Source organism: Mustela nivalis (assembly GCF_964662115.1).
Source record: "Mustela nivalis genome assembly, chromosome: 15".
Classification (NCBI taxonomy): Eukaryota; Metazoa; Chordata; class Mammalia; order Carnivora; family Mustelidae; genus Mustela; species Mustela nivalis.
Genome location: NC_139034.1, coordinates 9,742,516 through 9,762,613, shown reverse-complemented (window position 1 = coordinate 9,762,613; position 20,098 = coordinate 9,742,516). Strand labels below are relative to the sequence as shown.

Below are 20,098 nucleotides of genomic sequence, written 5' to 3'. Positions count from 1 at the left end.
ACACACACTACTTAGGGGAGTCAACCCAGTCCAAGCTTTATCCTGACAACTCTGAAATTTTTATCTCCAGTTCAGAAATCTCTACCAATCTCCACACCAAAACACTGGACTACCTACTTGATAACTCCACTTTTACAGCTGAGAGTCATCTCAGACCCAATCAGAATTGTTGATTTGCAACCCCAACCCACCCCCCCAAGCTGTTGCTCCTCACCTTTCCCCATCTCGGTGAATGGCACTGACATCGACCCAGTTGCTCAAGCCCCCAAGGAGAGCGTCAGCCTTGATTCCTCCCCATCCCGTACTCTGTGTCCAGTCATTCAAGAAGTCCCTTTGGCTCAACCGCCAACACATATTTCCAGCCCATCGCTGCCTCCTGGTGTCCCCTACAACCCCTCTGGATCAAGGCACACTCTCCTCTCACTTGAACAACTGTACTGGCCACCAAATGGCTTTCCCACTTCCCCTCTTGCTTCTCTATAACCCTCTCTACTGCAGTCTCCCCGCAGTAGCTGGAAGGATCTTTTTAAAGACACATCATGGAACTCGTCTGCTACAAATGCTCCGATGTTTCCTCACTGCACTAAAAATAAAATGCAAATATCCTTCAACATCCTTCATGATCTATTTCCTGTACCATCTGTCAAAGGACACCAACCTTTCTGTTCCTCAAGTACGGCACCCAGGTGGCTCATTCTTACCATTTCCGCCTCAAATCTCACATCACTTCTTCCATTTAGTCCTCCCTTAGCTGGCCCCCCACCCCCACCCTCGTGTCTCCCAAGGCCATCAACCTGGGGTATTTCCACCTCCAGGCAAAACCCAGTGCATCTGCTTTGGATTTAGTTTGGGCCTGTGCACTGGTTTCTGTCCTCTTGCATTTGATCTTTTTTTTAAAACAGCAGAGAAACAGATTTTGTTAATTTCCTAATTCAATTTAAGAGTTCTGTCCATTCATATATCATTTGACTTATGGTTTAACTACCCACATTTGTTGTGATGGCTTATATAGGTAGAGTTATTTCTCCCATATGATTTTTACTTTTCTATTGATCATGCTTTCTTTTTTCTTTTTTTTTTTTTTTTGGGTCAGAGAGAGTGAGCAGAGGCAGGCAGACGAAGAGGGAGAAGCAGGCTTCCTGCTGAGCAAGGAGCCCAATGTGGGACTCAATCCCAGGATGCTGGGATCATGACCTGAGCTGAAGGCAGCTGCTTAACCAACTGAGCCAACCAGGCATCCCTGATCATGCATTTTTTTAAAATGATTTTATTTATTTATTTGACAGAGAGAGAACACAAGTCGGCAGAGAGGCAGGCAGAAAGGGAGAAGGAAGCTGGCTTCCCGCCCAGCAGAGAGCCCGAAGTGGGGCTCGATCCCAGGACCCTGAGACAATGACCTGAGCCGAAGAGAGAGGCTCAACCCTCTGAGACACCCAGGTGTCCCGAACATGCATTTTTACTGTTTCTTTCTTCTCATTTGTTCCCTGTCAAGGAGTTGACATACTTTCTTTATTCTCTAATTTCATCTTTTAGTTTGAAAAAACATATACTCGATTTCTATGATTTTAGAGTTGCCTGTAAAACTCTTGTTTTAAAAAAAGATTTTATTTATTTATTAGAGAGACACAGAATGAGAGAGCAAGAGAGAGAGTATGAGGGGGAGAGGTCAGAGGGAGCAGCAGACTCCCTGCCGAGCAGGGAGCCTGATGTGGGACCTGGGACTCCAGGATCATGACTTGAGCCAAAGGCAGTTCCTTAACCGAGACACCCAGGTGCCCCACCTTTAAAACTCTTAAGCCCATGTAGGGACGCCTATGTAGCTCAGTCTCTTAGCCATCTGCCTTCGGCTCAGGCCAAGATACTGGGGACCTGGGATTGAGTCCTGCATCAAGCTGCTTGCTCAGCCCAGAGCCCACTTATTCCTCTGCCTGCTGCTCCCCCTGCTTGTGCACTCTCACACTCTTGCTGACAAATAAATAAATAAATTAATTAAATCTTCAAAAAACCCAAACTCTTAAGCACGTGTAACTTACGTCTGAACTGAGTCGATTACCCCTCTTAGAGCACAAAATGAGAATTTCAGAATTCTTTAATGCTAAGTACCTTCAGTTGTTCTAACAATGTGCATTATCATGTCATTCCAACTTGTCACTAACATCTCCCGAAATGGCTTTTTCATGTGTTTTACAGCTAATGGTAATTCAGATTTCCCGACATGTTGGCTAACTACTTACCCACCGGGCTCTTTGTTTCCCACTCACTCCTGCAGGTCTGACTTCCTGTGCTAAAATAATCCTTCAGTTGTCCTTCCAGTAGCTGTTGTGGAGGAACCATTTCTCCATCCTTATGTCAAAAAATGTTTCTCTAGCACCTGTGCATAATCCACAGGTACGAAATTCTGGTGTACAGTCAATTTCTTCATTGCAACCAGAATGGAATAAGGTGGTGTCTGGGCCCAGCTTGCTTCCCAGAGCAGAAAGCCGGGACCTAGCTTCCTGGTTTTCAGCCATCCTCCCTAACTGGTGTCTGGGAACTCAGAAGCATTCGGGCCCCAGCTGGTCTTCTGGGGACCCCCGGGATCCTGAGATCATGCTGACACACCTGGGATATCACCCCGCTTCACCGCTTGAACACTTTTAAGCCAGGAATGTCCCCCACAGGGGAAGACCCCTAAGTCTTTCAATCATGCATCTGGTTGTCCATAGAAACTTTGCAGTAGGCCCCTTCAGGTAGGTGCCTCCCCTCGGCTGTATCCATAGCTGTATCACACTCACAACTGGTTCCCATCCAGGCCCCTCGGGCTCTAAAGCTGCGGCAGGCACCACAGTGGGAGATAGAGGTAGCTCTTGAGGTGGTTCAGCATCTTCTTCTGAGGTTGGGGCTGTCAGTCCAAGAAGAGAAACTATCAACCCAATGATTGACTTTTCATGTCCCTCCTAAATCAAGGAAAATTTCCCCACCATTCAATGTTCTCTGAGTCCAGGAAGCAATCCCTAGAGGGTCTCCCCTGATAGCAGGTCATGGGCACAGGGATCTGAGGCTACTCCTTACTCCCGGCCCACCAGATGACAGAGGCCAGCTCTGAGCGGCCTCCGCTGTTCCCTGCACAGGTCTATATCAGCCACCCCCTGTCCTCCTCAGATCAGCATCTCTCTGGTTCTCCTCCCTCTACCCCTCCCCCTGCTTGTGCTCTTTTCCCTCTAATAAAGAAATAAAATCCTAAAATAAAACATAACAAATTGAGCATCAAAGTGAACCTTGAGGCCTTCAAGACCTGGATGGAAACACCCTCCTGTGTGTATTTCCTTGTCATCTTTCTTTTTGTGCTGATGGCATCAGAGGTGCATGTCATCCCAAGGAGGGAGAAGGCCGATGGTGGAGAGACTCTGGGCTCCTGAAGAACACAGAAAGGATTTCAGTCTCCAATCTGAAGATCCACTCAGCACTGTCATGGGGGGGACCTCTGTGGTGACAGGCTACCAAAACCTGGGGAGGTACATGGTCATTCAGCGTAATGTAATATAGCTCTGTACAGCATGTTGAAATGACCAAGTTCACTTGAATAGTGATCAGCCTAAAACCTTTAAAGAGGACCAAAGAGGCACCTGGCTTTCTCAGGCACTAGGATCCTTGATCTCAGGGTTATGAGTTCGAGGCCCACATCAGTCACAGTTAACTTAAAAATAAAACAAAAGGCTTACACAGGACTAAAATCAGTGAGGCTCAAACAACGGAGCTGGTCTGTGCTGGGACGGATCCTGTCTCCCGTTCATTCAGCCACTGGGCACTGCGCACTCAGATGGTGCCAGGGCTTATCAGCCCAGCGGGTTCTCCTCGTGAGAGCTCAGGGTCTAGAGCAGAAGATGGACAAACGAGAAACCAAAATGTGAACGGGAAAAGCGATTGCTCCACAGCAAAAGAGCAAGGGACACAACTAAGGCCCAAACTCCACCCGGTGAGGGGTATGACACGGCTGTGCTGAGATGACACAGAGAATTCCTGTGGGAGGAAAAGAAGGAGACAGCCCTGCACAAATGCGAGTGCATTCCACCTGGCGGAGGGCACCATGGAGCAGAGGACTGGAGGTTAGAAAAGGGGGCCAGGGTGGCCAGAGAAGCTGAGGAAGGACCAGAGTGGGAGGGGAGGAGGGCCAGGGCCCGGGAAGTTGGTCAGTATCAGGGCCCTTCCCCCAGGGCTTGTGACCGCACTTCCCCACACTCAGTGGCTGAACCAACAAATGCTGCCTCGTGGTCTCAGGGGATCAGTAATCCAGCAGTGTTCTGCTGAGGGCTCCTGCCAGAGTCTCTCCTTAAACTGGGCTGCTGACAACACCAAGGGAGGACCTGCTTCACCGAGAACCTGAGCGCACTCAGGGGCATGGGCCAGATACAGCCCATCTCAAAGACCTGACTTCTGTCTGCTGTGGGCCCACAGGGCTGGGCCATGTGCGTATGTCTGGGTCATGGTTCAACCTAGGGGCTTGTGCTCCAGTATGAAGATTGGAGAGAGAACATGGATCCGAGTCAAAATGGGGCTGGGCAATGAGATTTTGAACGGAATCTCAGAAGGGCCTTTGGGTTACGTGGCCACGTTCTGTGACATGGAAGTGAATCACCAAGTCAGGACCACACTCTGGGGAGGGGTCACACAAACATGTCTACAGAGGAGTTGGGGAACCAATGGAGCCCCCGAAGGGAGACTGTGAAGATCCCTGAAGGGTCCGGGCCTTGCCCAGAATCAGACTGGTAGGGATGCTTAGCCGGCTTGAACCCAGCTCTTTGATTGTCCTCAAAGTTGGGGTCCTGGATGCAACGTAGCCATTCACTGGGGGCTCTGGAAAAGTTTTTCTGGAAGGAAGTGGCTGTTGGCCTGGAAATGTTATCGGGCTGAGGGTGATCATTGGTCTCCTAGACAGGAGACATATGCCCAGGTTTTTGTCTGAGGAGGATCCCGGGACATGGCGACCCACTGCATGGACCACCATCTGCATCACACCCTTTGGAAAGGAGAGAATGGCCTGCATCCCGGGACAGGCGGTCTCTAGGGGTAATGGTGCATTCTGACCATCAAGGGCCAAGACTCCAGTCCCTTCTTTAGGGTTGAATTGAAAATGCAAAGCCTAAGACCTTGGGAAGCTATTACCCAGCCCTCTGTAAGTGGGGCTGTCCTCTTCTGGGACTCCAGAATGTGAGCACCGATGAACACATGTGTGCACACAGGAGCTTGTGTGCTGGTGCACACAAACACACACCCCAGGAGGGACTGTGGGGTGGGATCTGATGAGTAGCAGATTCCAAGAAGTTGACAGGAGGGAGGAAATTGGGTGGGAGGTATTTCCTACATGTGACAGCACTCCTCTAACATCATAGCTATTATCCAACCTATGCCTGTGGACATCTGATAGAAAGACATGCTGGACTCATCCATATTTGGCAAGAAGACCATCCCTGTCTGCCACAATGGCTTCTCTAGGGTCTGAACCAGGTAAGAATAGAGACTTGTGTCTGAAACCAGGTGTGTTTGCAAGCTGGGGCCCTGGCTGCTCCAGACCTTCCCTGGGGGCCTTTGGAGAGGGGTGTGTTGGGGTCACTGTGTCCTTGCATGCAGAAGGGGGAAGAGGAGATTGCAGACGGGAGCACTGTTCGTGTAGGGGTCCAACCAGGAGTGGGCCCCAATAGGGCATCTCAGGAAGTGATGTCACTGCCTGGATCACAAAGGCCTTCAGAACTTGGAACCCCTGCAACCAGGCAGCCAGGCTAGTCCAGTAGCAGGGTTACTGGACTCAGGACCTTGACACAGAAAGATGTTTTCCTGTTGTGTACCCAGTTTCCGGGGCTCTGGGTACCAGAACCCCCAGGAAAATGACTTGATCCCATGCTGCAGACATTGGCTAAAACCACCCCCACAATGCCGCAGGTCCTTTCGAGGGAGACGCCATAAGGTACTTACTTCTGAGGAGACTAGGCGATGCCCACCCCTCTGAACCGTCCTAGAGAAGCCCCATCCCTTCCTCTGGAGTTTGGGGGGAGGAGGGATATGTGGGGGTTCCTGCCCATGGTCTGGAGGAGGGTGAGTACAGTGGATACTCTTGTGATCCCTTCTTGTTCACACCAATGTCAGGGTGGGCAGGGTGCACAGGGGATTCCTGAGGTGACTCTGAGCTGTGCCAGAGCACATCCAAGGCCCTGAAGCTGGGCCACGTTTCTCTCCTTGGGGGAGGGCTCTGCCACCTGGGCTGTGGTGTGTCTGGAATGGAGCGCCCTGGGTCTGAAGACCAGCAAAGGCCTCCAGACAGGGCTCTAAGGCCTCCTGCCTGGCTGTCGGGCACTGTCTTTATAGAATGCTCCAGAGGACATGGTGCAGGAGGTGACCGAGGAGATTGCCTGCTCTCCTTCCTTTAAGGAAAAGAAGCCGCACAGGGCCAGCAGAGTCTGGCGCTGGCTCAGGGTGAGTGCAGGTGCTGGGGAGACCCGACCCCTGGGGCGCCCATGCAGCACCAAGGGCCCCACTTCCTAGAAGCCAACCTGGCCTCCTAGAGTCCTGTTCTCCCGTGAATCTGCATCCCATCTCTTCCCCAAACTGGCCCACATAGTCCTGCCCACGCCTTGGACAGAAGCACAGACATTGTCCACATACTTATAGGAGTATCATTAAAGAGACTAGACCATGTCTCATCATTGATTTAGACTCCTTTTGCCCATGCCAAGGCATTTTCCTAACTCGTGCTCCCAGGTGCCCCCACTGGCCCAAAAGTCATTCCTCAGCTTCTACAAGTCTTGCAAATGATTATTTGCAAGAGTGAATTGAGAGACTTTGATCCAAAGGGACATGGGGCTCATGGTACTCTGTCTCTTGCTCTGCGCTTTGGTATTGATTGAACACATTGTTGACCCCCCCCCCCCCACAAGGAAAAGGAACAGGGGCCTCACTGCACTGCACTGCACGGCGGTCTGGAAGGCCAGTCATTGATCAAAGCCATGGAGCCCTTTACTGGGGCAGGACTGGATGTAATCCCCTTCTCTGGCCAAGGCACAGTGCGGCATCCTACAGCCTCCGTGCCTTCTTATCCTAAGCCCTCTCGCCTTAAACATCTCTGTGTTCTCATCTCAAGAATGGGATATGTTGGGTGCCGGGGTGGCTCAGGGGTTTCAGCCTCTGCCTGCAGCTCAGGTCATGGGTCCTGGGTCTCACAGTCCTGGGATCGAGGCCCACGTCGGGGGCGTGGGGTCCTCTGCTCAGCGGGGAGCCTGCTTCCCCCTTTATGTCTGGCTGCCTCTCTGCCTACTTGTCACCTTTCTCTCTGTCAAATAAATAAATAACAAGTCTTTCAAAAAAATAAAAAGAATGGGCTATGTTATCAGAAATCACAGGATCCATGCCACTCAGGCAGGGACGTGCTATCCATACTCCGCTCACAAAGGGACCTCAGATACTAGCAAGTTCAGACATCATTTCTTTCAATTCTTTGTATGGATTCCAAGAACATTTTCTCTTTGCCTTAAAGGCTTCTTAACTGATTGGCTGATTGATGGATTTGAGAGAGAGACAGGGGGAGAGTGGGGAGAAGCAGAGAGACTGAATCCTCAAGCAGACACTGCCCTATGGACACAGTCCTACGAGGATCGCAGCCTCAGGACACGGAGACCATGACCTGAAGCAAAACCAAGTGCCTTAGGCTGAACCCAATGAGACACTGAGTCACCCGATTCTTTTTCGGACTCTGGGCTCTCTTGTCCCACCTCTTGCAGAAGTCCCTGAGATCTGGGGGCTCATTCTGCCCTCCAAGCCACAACCCTCCTGGTGGCCACAGCACTGACTCATGTCTCCTCTGATTCACCTCAGGGGAAAAATCGTTCAACCAGGAAGAGGACGAGGACCTCACTGCTGATGGCAGAGCGGGCCGACAAGCTGGAGGCCGCAATTGATCACCTGGTGCCTGCCATCCTCAGACAAGATCTACACTGTGTCCACACCTTTCTGGACACATACGACACCTTTGCCAGCTCTGGGGAGGTGCTGGACCAACTATGTGCAAGGTGAGCACCCTCCCCTGCCCCTAACTGCCCCATGGGATTAGGCCAATGCCTGGTTGTGAGACTTTGGCAGGTCCCCAAGCTTCCCCAAACTTCCCCTTGCTTCTAACTGGGGCAGAGGTATTATAGGGACTCAGTGGTAGGTGTCAGAAAGGATACCTGGCAGCCTGCGCCGGTGGAAAAGTCTGCTGGAGGGCCTGTGGGCATGCTCTTTGAACATTCCCGTGCCCCTCATGATGAAGCCTCTGCCTAATCCCTGACCCTCACTGTGATCTTGAGCAGGGCTCCTTTGCCATTGAAAGGGAATCTGAGATTCTTTCTGGGGTCTGTGTCTGGATGAATCCAGAACAGTCATCCCTGGGGGTGAGCAGGGCCAGGCCCCCGCAGATGTTCGTGATGGGCTGGTTGGGGCCCTTTTATTCAGCAAGCATTCAGGAAGCCCCAGTAGGTGGAGGCGATTATCTCGGAGCTGAATGGGATCCCGGCACAGAACAGACAGCACCCCAGGGCTGCAGGCTAGTCGAGGGTCAGAGGGTGAGAGCCAACATCCGCAGACATCTCATGTGATGCCCCCTGGCCTCCTCCAGATTCGGGTGCTATTACTCCACATATGAAGAGGTCAAGAGATCCCAAGAGCAGCGAGACATGTGAGTAAGCTTTGGCTGCTCTAGGAGGGCCTTCCCTCTCCACCAGGGCAGTGAGGGTCCTGTGAGTTCAAGGGGCTGATGGACCTTCATGCACACCTCTGTGATTCCTGCTTTAGGGTAAAGGTCTGAGAGCTTCTACTGGAAACTAGGAAGGTGCCCTGGGGAGCTGGGGTAGGTGTGTGAGCACTGTGGGAGAGCAGAGGACGATGGAGGACAGCTTCCACCCCTGAGAGGGTCATGCTCCATGCCTACCACCTCCCAACCCTCTCTCTGCCCAATTCTGGGACCCAGAACGCAGGATTTAGGAACCTTCGCACAGCATTCTGTTGGCACCTGCACGCTGGGTGCTCAGAGGGGGCTCAGGGAGAGTGGTGACCCAGTAGAGCCCAGGGAGCAGCAGACATCCCACACCCTGTGGGAGGTGAGTGTCAGTGGAAACAGACCCACTCTCATGGCACCTAGTGAACGGGCAGAGGAGGTAACGGTGGAGGTATGGGGAGGGTCCTGGGAAGACCTGGCTAGAGACAGAGTCCCTTTGCTCCCTCCTCGGTTGGATCTTCACGGAGCAGAGGCGAGTGCAGTGAGGGTAATTAAGAGGCCAGACACCACCCCTCCCCGGGCACATGCAGTTGAATTGAAGTGGCTCGTGGGCAAGGAGACAGACTGAGGAGTGTGTCCAGCTCCGCTAAGAGGTCCAGAAATGATCACCCCATTGATCACGGACTCCCACTCCTAGAGGCTTTTGGCCAGCCTGCCGTCTGGGAGCAGGCCTGTCTCGGGCAGGACTGCCAGGTCGCAATTAGACTAGGAGTCCGACTGGTCTCGGACAGGAGCTGGAAGCCCAGGGGCCCAGGTTCCTACAGGGGTTCCCTGGGATATTGGTTTGGATGCATACCTTGTCCTCTGACTTTTCTGTCTCCATGTCTGTCCCCAGGGCCATCTATGCCATCCTAAACACCTGGGTGGAAAAGTATCCAGGGGATTTTGTGCAGCCTCCGGAGTTTCCCAGCTTGCATACGCTGCTAGCCTACCTGCAGGTCTATGTGCCAGGCTCGGACCTGCAGCGCCGTGCCCAGCTTCTGCTGCCAGAAAGTCAATGCCCTCCCAGAAAGGCCACGGAGCCAGAGGCTGGGGGTGAGGAGGACTGGGGGTAACTGGTGTGGGCCTGAGGAGGAGACAGGGTGGGCCACCCTGAGGAAGCCTCCGTAGATTGTAGTTGAGCCGAAGAGAGTGAGTCGTCTCAGATCACTGTCCCCATGGGCTTCCGTCGGGGATACCTTCCAGGGGCTGGGTCTTGAACGCAGGCCACGCTGAGTGGTGGGGAAAGGGAAAGGCAAAAGGGAAGTCAATCAAGCTGATGATGCTTTCTCTTCTTGGAGCTACAGCGCCGGCCCCAGAGCAAAATCTGGAAGTTGTTCCAGCAGCCCCTCTGGCACCCGCTGCACCTCTGGAGCCTGAGCTGGTCTCTACCATCCCTGCTGCAGCAGCTCACAGTGGGTTAGGGAGACCAGTGACCCCACCTGACCCGATGGGACCAGGGCAGATGGTCGTCAGGGCCCTCGTTCACTTCTCTGCCACGGAAGAGCCACCTGGCATGTTGCCTTTACTGGATGACCAGCAGGGTCCTGTCCCCGCGCTGCTGCCCCCTGCCTCCGTGGAGCAAGCAGTCTGGGCCCCCCAGCTGCCGCCCCCTGTCTCCGTGGAGCAAGCAGGCTAGGCCCCTGAGCAGCAGCTCGTGCTGGTTGGACCCCCAGAGCATATATCCCCCTCCCCCGTCATTTCCTTTTTTATCATATTTGTGTTCTGTGTTCACCTCTATAATTACTTCATAGATTTAATTTATTAAATAAAGTAGAATTTGAGTTTATATAACATTTTACTCGCATCCTTTGCAGTGGGATATGGAGGTCTCATTAGGTCCATCCAGAGTGTTGCACAACCATGTCTTCTACGACGTTTCCTCACAGAGACACCCGCGCTCCTCATCGCTCACTGCTCTGTCCCTCCCCCAGTCCCTGCAACCACTTCTCTTCTCTCTGTCATGGCCACTTCACCTCAATTGGATTTTCCTCTGCCTGGAAACTACAATATGGCCTTCTGTGTGTGTCTGCAGAACATAAGAGTGATTCCTCTCTTTTCAAACTTTTGTAGAGATGATATAGGTATTTTCGTTTTTCTGAATCTTCTGCCAAAACAATGAAACAGCACAACACAAAACAAATAACTCTTTTGTCTGGTACACCGCCAGCTAAATGCAGAGAAAGACCCTCCCTTTTGAGAAAGAGCAGAGCTGCTACCCTGTGTGGTGTGCGACGTGCTGAAAAGAGCCGCCGGTACCCACAGAGCAGTGGCCCTCCCAATACCTGGTTGTGTATACTGGTCTGCACACAACACACAACCCCCAGGAGTTCACAGAATAGTGACCTTGGACTGATAGACACGCTTTCGATACAGGCAGACACTCCAAATAGATTTCATTATCCCATGTACTGTTCATCTGAAATATCATTGTTCTTTGTGATTCACCTGAAAATGCTCCACCCTGGGGACAGACATGGAGGCAGAGAAGTCAGAGGACAGGGTACGCATCCAAACCAAAATCTCAAGGAACCCATGTGGGAACCTGGGTCCTGGCCTGCCAGCTCCTGTCCGAGACCAGTCAGACTCCTTGTCCACCTGCGACCTGGCAGTCCTGCCCAAGACAGGCCTGCTCCCACACGGCAGGCTGGCCAAAGCCGCTAGGAGTGGGAGTCCATCAATGGGGTGAGCATTTCTGGACTTCTTAGGGGAGCTGGACACCTGGAACACCAGGTAACAAGAACTAAAGGAGCGCCAGCACAGCCTGGCCACCAGCAGTGGTGTGCACATGCTCGGCTCCTGCGCCGCCGAGGAGACCACTTCTCCCCCAGTGGGACCGGGCCTTTCTGACATGCTGGGTTTCAAGTGACAGGTCAGTGTATCAGGCTGAGTACTCAAGAGGATAAATGAGTTCCCTCTGCTGGCTGAGCCCTCACCATTAGGTAGAACGGCCATGGTTTCATAGCAACCATTCCAATCTATGCCTACAGGGCCCTGAGATACGAATTCTGTTACTGTTTCAGGCCTTTTTGGTCTTTTTCACTACCACAAGGACAAGTCAGTAAGTTAGATGATAGACAAATGAATTCCATTCATCCTGGATTTTTCTGCTATTCTTTACGTGAAAGTACTTTTAAAATATCCATCACATAGCACTATACAAATGCTAGTTATTACAAATTACATCCAAATGAAGCTCGAAGTCTCAGAAACTGGCATTCTTATTGTTTATTTTTATTTAAAAAAATCAGTCATTTTCCTACTTGGCTCAGAATCAGAAGGTTTCATCTTAGTTCAGTTTTAGGATTCCTCTAAAGTGATCTAGAAACAAAGACAGTAATACACATTCTTCCAACTTCAATACCGAAGTATATACAACACTCATCAGGAGCTGAAACACTTTCATGAGCAGACAATGACCAACTACAGAATGTCCTGGTGGGTGACAGTCCCGAAGGTGGTGAGAAGTCCTACTCTCAGACACCAGTGGTTTGGCTGAAAGAGTCTCTCATGTCCAATGAAAACTGAGTTTTGACATCCTGCCTTTTTAGAGAGAGTTAACAAGATTAAGAAAGGGGTTTTAGAAAAGCTTTTCAAAAGGCCCCACACTTTAACCTGTTTTTTCTGGTGAAAAGTGCACACGAAGTCTAAGCATGTACACGTGTGGTAAATGACAGCTTTTCTAAAGCAAGAGCATGAACATCCAAATCTCATGGCTGGTCCACTTGAGAACCTTCTTAATAGTCATGGACAGAATGGCTTTATTCATTTTTATAAACAGATACACCAAGGCTTTTTAGCTTAGTTCTTACTATTAAATTTACCTTTAATAAGGTAAAGGGTTTATTTTTTAAGAATGTTTTAATTTTTTAGAAGTTAAAAAAAAAATCTTTTTTATAAATTCATGGTACGGAGATCAAGACCTGCGCTGAGATCCAGAGCTGGATGCTTAACCAACTGAGCCACCTAGATGCCCCTTAAACTTATCTTTTAAAATATAATAATCTAAGGGAAAAAATACCCTTTTCTTCTATAACTTGATATGCCATTGCCACTTTCATCTCTGACCAGGACCTTCCCCCTCACACCCTGGACGAATGAATTTACTGTGTTCCATACTGAGAAATGTTGTCACTACGATTATTCCATGAAACTGCTGAAACGCTGTCAGTACCTTGGAAGCCCAAGCCACATGACCCACGACGGGGACCAGCTGGAGTCCTACTCATTCTTGCTGAAGGTACCTGGCTGCTCTTCGGTAGCCTGGGCTGCCTCCTCGACAGTCTGGACCTCAAGTGCTTTCAGGACAACAGCAGGGGACGTGGTGCTGGCTTTTAGCATTGCCATGGCCTCACTGTGACTTCAATCGTTCAAATCAATGCCATTGATATTCAGCAATATATCACCTGTCCAAAGGAATAAACAAGAAAAATGAGATGAGCTACCAAGTCATTATCTTCCCTATACATCCTGTTATTTATAATTTTTTCACATCTCTGTCATTCTTACAATATCGAGGGAAAAATCCAATTCATGGAAAACATTCCAAAACAACTCAAAACTTTTAAGATAATTTCATCATGTATAGGAAAAAATGTGTCTTGAGGCACTGTGATTCGACTGGAAGTCCAAGTCATTAGACCTCGTTTTCCTAATGTGCAGGACCTGGGCATGTTCATTTCTCTTCTTTGGGCTTCAGTGATTTCTATAGTTCTTTCCTGATCTTTTGCTCTTAGAAATGAATTTTTAACATATCCTGTTTTAGAGTTACACAGTTCTATAGATATAGTCCTACAGAGTTTGCTCAGCATGAATCTATCAGAATACTAAAAGAGAAGAGATCCTTGGGTCTACACAAAGAAATGAAACTTGTGATTAGAGCATCTTTTGCTTAAGGAAGAAAAAAAAAGTGTTTGCTGCCCTGACAAGTAATATAATAAAAAAAAAGGGCAATGAGGATTATATAAAAGGTTAGGAAGGAAAAGATGAGTGTTCTATTTTTTAGAGGGTTTGTTCCAACATAAAATAATGCAATGATCTAAATAAACATTAGAAAATAACGGAAAGGGCGCCTGGGTGGCTCAGTGGGTTAAAGCCTCTGCCTTCAGCTCAGTTAATGATCCCAGGTCCTAGGATCGAGCCCGCATCGCGCTCTGCTCAGCCGGAAGCCTGCTTCCCCCCAACCACCCCCTGCCTGCCTCTCTGCCTACTTGTAATCTCTGCCTGTCAGATAAATAAATAAATTCTTTAAAAAAAAAAGAATGGAAACATCATCAAACTGCAGCAATTTTCCTTCCCATTAGGTGTTTTTCTTTTCTTTCTTTTTTTTTTTTAAAGATTTTATTTATTTGACAGACAGAGTTCACAAACGGCAGAGAGGCAGGCAGAGAGAAAGAGAGGAAGAAGCAGGCTCCCTGCTGAGCAGAGAGCCCGATGCGGGGCTCGATCCCAGAACCCTAGGACCATGACCCGAGCCGAAGGCAGAAGAAGCCTTAACCCACTGAACCACCCAGGTGCCCCCCATTAGGCGTTTTTCTAATCTTAGAGAGAGGTTTTTTTTTTTTTTTTTTTTTTTAAGATTTTATTTATTTATTTGACAGAGAGAAATCACAAGTAGTCGGAGAGGCAGGCAGAGAGAGAGAGGGAAGCAGGCTCCCTGCCGAGCAGAGAGCCCGACGCGGGACTCGATCCCAGGACCCTGAGATCACGACCTGAGCCGAAGGCAGCGGCTTAACCCACTGAGCCGCCCAGGCGCCCCTTAGAGAGAGGTTTTACACTTATATATGGAAGGGACACTTTATAAGATTTTTAAAAAATCATATTTAATAGAAAATTTGGGGAATATTTGTTACTTTTTTCAAACATGAGTTGCATGCAGGGAGAAGATGGGAAGAGTTTCACTGTTCCCAGCCCTCCCTATCTTACCTCTTTTGATGCGGCCATCACGTGCCAGACAGCCATGAGCTGGCACACTGGTTACAAGGATGGGCAGTTCACCACTCTTGCTTCCTCTGCCCCCTGCCACTGTCATTCCCAGGGACTCAGGTGGTTCCTTCTTTACAGTAATGTGTTTTTCTTGGCATGTAACACACTGGGTAAGATCCTAACACAGGAGAAGAAAATTCATTGCAAAATAAATAATACATAGCTGAAGTAAAGTAAGGAAACTGAAGGAAAAAATACCATGGCAATGATAAAGTCACTGTTAAAATCAGTTACTGAAGAAATAATACACAGTTCCTCATGGTACAAACATGACACCGAACACTGGGGATCACAATGTCAGACTTTGGACGGCTGTATTTTCATATGACTATGTATGGAACAGAAAAAACAGGACTGTTGACATGTGGAAGTCAAAATAGGGCCAATTCTACAAAGGTAAATAATGCACTTGAGTTTTAAGATTCTGAAGACAAGCTAATTAATTTTATTTCTCTCTCTCTCCTCTATTCTTTGAGAGAAATGGTGACAGAATAGTACAAAAGTAAAGTGCGGATTTAGTTAACTGCCAGAAAAAAGCTATAGATCTATCTTCTGTTTCTTACTCATGAGAATGCTCGGTCATGAAATGGGTGCAAACTCATCTTCACAACCTTCACGGAAAGCTATAAGGATATGAAATAACTGAATTTTTGAAAAAGTTAAGGAAGAGAACAATTTTCCAACAAACTGTGTTCTCAGGAAAAAGCAATTTTTATCGATATTGATTGTTTCTATTTATGGGGACACTCCTAGAAGAAAAGGAAAATTTAAAACATCACCTTTTTTTAAATTAGAATGCTATAAAAAACAAGGTGTACCAATGCAATATTAATATTAAAATAGCAATAGTAACTAACATTTATTGAAGATTTACTATGCGTAAAGCAAATGGCTTCACATGTATTATTTCATTTTCATGGTTTCATTACATTTCATTACAATGGTCCGGAGTGTAAATCCTATGGTTGGCCCCATTTTATAAAGAAGGGAATAGCCTTATTAGAAAGGTCATGTAGGGGCGCCTGGGTGGCTCAGTGGGTTAAGCCACTGCCTTTGGCTCAGGTCATGATCTCAGAGTCCTGGGATTGAGCCCCAAATCGGGCTCTCTACTCAGCGGGGGGCCTGCTTCCTCCACTCTCTCTGCCTACTTGTGATCTCTGTCTGTCAAATAAATAAATAAAATCTTTAAAAAAAAAAAAAAAAGAAAGGTCATGTAATTTGCTCCAAATTATATAGCTATGCATGATCACACTGGGATTTGAAGTGATTCAAGTTTAAAAAAAATACACATACACACACATACTGTATATACATAAACATTTATTCATATGTAGTTGTGTATGTTCATACAGCATGATGCTATATGCATCCACACTACAAGGGTGCTATCCCATTAAGTGTAATCATGGAAGCTCCTATCTCAAAAGGTTCCTTAACACATATACTGTAACAGCATAGTGTAGATAACAAGATAACTATTACCACGACTAACAATATCAACAGTAGAACTAGATAAATTCTTTTGCTAGAACTGTAACATTTCCTTTAGTGACACTGCTTCACAGCGGACAGGTACGACGTGTCAGTCAAGCCCTGGACCTGCAGGGGTGTCTGCTCTTCTCTGCTCCTGAAACCAACACTCTGAAATTTTCTTGAGGGCACTACTTAAATAGCCTAGAGTTCCTAGAATTTTGACCTCATAGAAAACCTGTAAACGTCCACAGGTGGTATCATAGCATATGACATCTATGTTCGCATCCTTCAAAACTGGGCAAGACCCACGTTATTATGAAGACAATCCAGGTAAACTCAGCTGGGAGCACATTGACTTCAACGCTTGTGTCTGTCAGGTATCGAGAAGAGGTGGTTGTTTTATTCCTCCATATGGCTGAGATGTATGCATTTTAGCCAAACTTCACAGATTACTCTTGGTATACTTCATGGAAACTTCTAAGGGCTTAACACTGGATGAATGTTTCCAAGCAGGGGCCATGCAGGGGCTTAGTAATAAAGTAATGTGTGCTTTAATTTTTAACAATGATTATCCTCTGAACAGGTTGTTTTGATGAATTTGTATTTGTTTTCCCTAGGAGACCTTTATTTTTTTAAAGTAGGATTTGACATCACAAATGCTGTATGTTAATGGTAAATTGCTAAATTAATGCTTAAAATTACATTTCATGTGGCTGTTCTAACAAACAGGTTTACAGAGCACCTAGAGTAAGAATTCAGCATTGCTATTTAAAACACCACCACTTAAAATTAAGGAAGAGGAACTAGTAAAAAGAAAAATATTTGTGCCCCAAACAAACAAAAGGACATAAATCATCCTCTATATGAACGCTGAAATGGTTAAGTAGTTCTTAAAACAGTCTTAAATTTGTAGCATTGTCTTTGAGCACCCATATTTCCACTTTCTGTAGAATTCATGGATTCAGTTACCAACTTTTGCCTTAATCATGATTCTTTAGGAATATGTATATATATGTAACTTGTAAAGCAAGGACCAGCGATATGAACAACTCCTATTTAAATTCCTTTTTGAAACAATAACTGCTTTTCGTAGTCATCATTGTGAAAGCAAAATTATAGGTTCCCTTCACACATTTCGTTTTCTGTTCAGAAATAAGATGAAGATTGTGCTTATAATTTCTTAAGAGTTTTAACTGAACAAAGACCAGTGACAAGTCTATACTTCAGCTCAGAAAACAAGATAAACCTGATGGGCCAAAAATACTTGTGCCTTTAAATGATGCTTTCTTGGGGCACCTGGGTAGCTCAGTGTGTTGAGCTACTTTCGCTCGGGTCATGATCTTGGGCTCCTGGGATCGAGTCCCGCATGGGGCTCTCTGCTCAGCGGGGAGCCTGCTTCCCTCTCTCTCTCTCTCTCTCTGCCTACCTCTCTGCCTACTTGTGATCTCTGTGTGCTAAATGAATAAATAAAATCTTAAAAATAAATAAATAAATAAATAAATAAATAAATAATGCTTTCTTGGGCTCCTGTGACATTACAGAGTTATTCTCTCAAATTATACTTACATTAAGAAGACACTTTAGGGGCGCCTGGGTGGCTCAGTGGTTGAGCCGCTGCCTTCAGCTGGGGTCATGATCCCAGGGTCCTGGGATCGATCCCTGCATCTGGCTCTCTGCTCAGCAGGGAGCCTCCTTCCTCCTCTCTCTCTGTCTGCCTCTCTGCCTACTTACGATCTCTATCTGTCAAATAAATAAATAAAATCTTAAAAAAAAAAAGAAGCCACTTTAAGCTAAACATGTGTTTCTCAAGTCATTCTCCTTAAGTAAAATTAAATTGCTTTGCTAAATAAAACCTTATTTACTGGTCTACTTAAAAACTATAGGAAATAAAAACAAAAAAATAAAAAAACTATAGGAAGTTTCCAATGTGTGATTTTCACACAGTTGGGAAATAGCATCGTTGTAAAAATTCTGGCCTACTAGAAGTTGAGTTCAAATGAAAGATCAAATGAAGTAAATAATACTGAGAACACAGTAAAGTGCCACTGTTTTTTGACTTCTACTAATTTCTGCATCCTAGTGAGACAGCATCAGAATTTTTGGCACAGATAAATGACCTAGGAATATAATACAAAAGCACTGAAATATGAAAGATGCAGCAAAAAGCTTAACATACAGGAATTTCAAATGATCTAGGGTAGTATTCCTATAAACTGTAACATAAAAAGAAATGCTTTATGTGTTTTGCATGTACCTATCAGAAAGTATGATTTGTGCTTCATATTCACATAGGGAATTCTGTTGTTGTAGACAACCTGCCCAACCACTAAGTATGGACTTGTTGGTCATTGTCGTTTTTTCAGTTACATAACCTCCTGTTACAACTGAATGAGCAAACCAAGATAAATCCCACTTTCAAGCAGGACCAAATAAAGAAGTCTTTCTAGAAGATCAAACACTTCTCATCAATCTGGCAGAGGGACCTTCTTACTAAGAAACCACCCCTACTGGCTGAGGAACAGACTGTACAGGGACTCTCAAGGTAGCCAAACAACATTCCACACCCCCAAACACCTGTGCTCACCTTTTCCAACAGAGTAACAGCCTTCATTTAAATCTTACCAGTTTGTCACAAGGATTCCCTGAGGGCAGATGAATGAACACATGCAAACTCGAGGCCTCACCTTGTGTGAGCTGGGTCTGTTGTGGTACAGCGGCTGTGCATGGTGCTGGCTGCTACTCTGAGCTCCTGTGTCCTGGACAGGGTTACCAGGCTGGGATTTCCCCAGCCTAGCAATAATTAAATCCACCCTCTGGCCACTAGCCTGGAGAAAACACACATATATAATCACCAGTCATTAATGATGCTTCTCACTTAAAAAAATTATAGGGAGGGTCATTTTCAATGCACTTATTATCGCTGTATCAGAGCCTCACCTGAGTGGGGACTGCAGGCCCCTGCTGGGGGTGGGGCAGATGAGGGAGTTCATTTCAGGAGCTAATACTTTAAAACTTCTGCAGGTAAAAGAGCCACACACAGACCTCTTGGGTAAACCTTCCCTAATCCTGGAAATACCAAGGATATAACCAAAGCAAAGCCTGGGTTCTGATCTCCCCATGATTTCTTGAAGGGTAACTGTCTTTTTATACTTCCCTCCCCTGCAAACTGGCCTTGGCACTGAGAGAAAGAGAGCAAAGAAGATAAAAGGACGAACGGATTCAAAACTGGATTACAATCCTTTGTGATTTCTGAAATAAATTCCAAGATGGCTACTTTGAGACTGATAATCAATGAAACTACGTGTAGCTCTGTTTCCACACACTACAGCTTCAAATCAAAAATAGGGATGAGCTTAAACAGTCCTGAAAAGAATGATAACAAAGGTCCTGTAAAACAGGATTAGTATTTATATACATTACAAATTGTGTGCCTATATATGCCATATGTGCACTCACACATAAATATAATTTTTATTTTATTTTTTTTTAAAGATTTTATTTATTTATTTGACAGACAGAGATCACAAGTAGGGAGAGAGGCAGGCAGAGAGAAAGACGGAGAAGCAGGCTCCCTGCCGAGCAGAGAGCCAGATGTGAGGCTCGATCCCAGGACCTGGGATTATGACCCGAGCTGAAGGCAGAGACTTTAACCCACTGAGCCACCCAAGCGCCCCATAAATGTAATTTTAGAGGTGATGATAACCACGTTAAATTTAGAGGTCCATTATCTGTATTTATAGATCTAGATCTGAAACACAGATTCACATTTATTATACTTTTTAAAGCTATTTTATCTTTGCTTTTAACGTACAGGCCTGGTCTACTTGATGCTGATTCTTGGTCATGACTACAACTTTCTAAGTTTACTATCATTGCTATGGG

The 20,098-nt window shown here is 46.9% G+C and overlaps 2 protein-coding genes and 1 pseudogene across 3 annotated transcripts in view; 2 read left to right on the top strand and 1 right to left on the bottom strand.

Annotated features, from left to right (window-relative positions):
• Positions 1 to 6,411: 6,411 nt before the first annotated feature.
• Positions 6,412 to 20,098, top strand: part of LOC309848531 (ral guanine nucleotide dissociation stimulator-like) — a 64,352-nt gene continuing 50,665 nt past the window's right edge. The window contains exon 1 of the mRNA XM_082700229.1: positions 6,412 to 6,447. The gene's annotated coding sequence lies outside the window, so the exon portion shown is untranslated. The remainder of the gene's footprint in view (positions 6,448 to 20,098) is intronic.
• On the top strand, positions 7,007 to 10,708 carry LOC309848530 (ral guanine nucleotide dissociation stimulator-like). The gene is made up of 4 exons (XM_082700228.1): positions 7,007 to 8,036; positions 8,621 to 8,680; positions 9,615 to 9,814; positions 10,066 to 10,708. Exons 1-4 carry the CDS (start codon positions 7,888 to 7,890, stop codon positions 10,395 to 10,397), a joined length of 741 nt encoding a protein of 246 aa, XP_082556354.1. The 5' UTR covers positions 7,007 to 7,887; the 3' UTR covers positions 10,398 to 10,708.
• Positions 11,972 to 20,098, bottom strand: part of LOC309848923 (ligand of Numb protein X 2-like) — a 72,396-nt pseudogene continuing 64,269 nt past the window's right edge. Inside the window, exons 3-5 of the transcript XR_014316574.1 lie at positions 18,901 to 19,041; positions 14,684 to 14,861; positions 11,972 to 13,164 (exon numbers count right to left, since the gene is read on the bottom strand). The product of XR_014316574.1 is annotated as a ligand of Numb protein X 2-like (transcript). The remainder of the gene's footprint in view (positions 13,165 to 14,683; positions 14,862 to 18,900; positions 19,042 to 20,098) is intronic.

Excerpts from the sequence above, each read along its gene's own strand:
- LOC309848530 (XM_082700228.1), top strand. The coding sequence starts at position 7,888 with ATGGCAGAGCGGGCCGACAAGCTGGAGGCCGCAATTGATCACCTGGTG. Across the intron at positions 8,037-8,620 it reads CTGGACCAACTATGTGCAAG|ATTCGGGTGCTATTACTCCA; the intron begins GTGAGCACCCTC and ends GGCCTCCTCCAG. Across the intron at positions 8,681-9,614 it reads TCCCAAGAGCAGCGAGACAT|GGCCATCTATGCCATCCTAA; the intron begins GTGAGTAAGCTT and ends GTCTGTCCCCAG.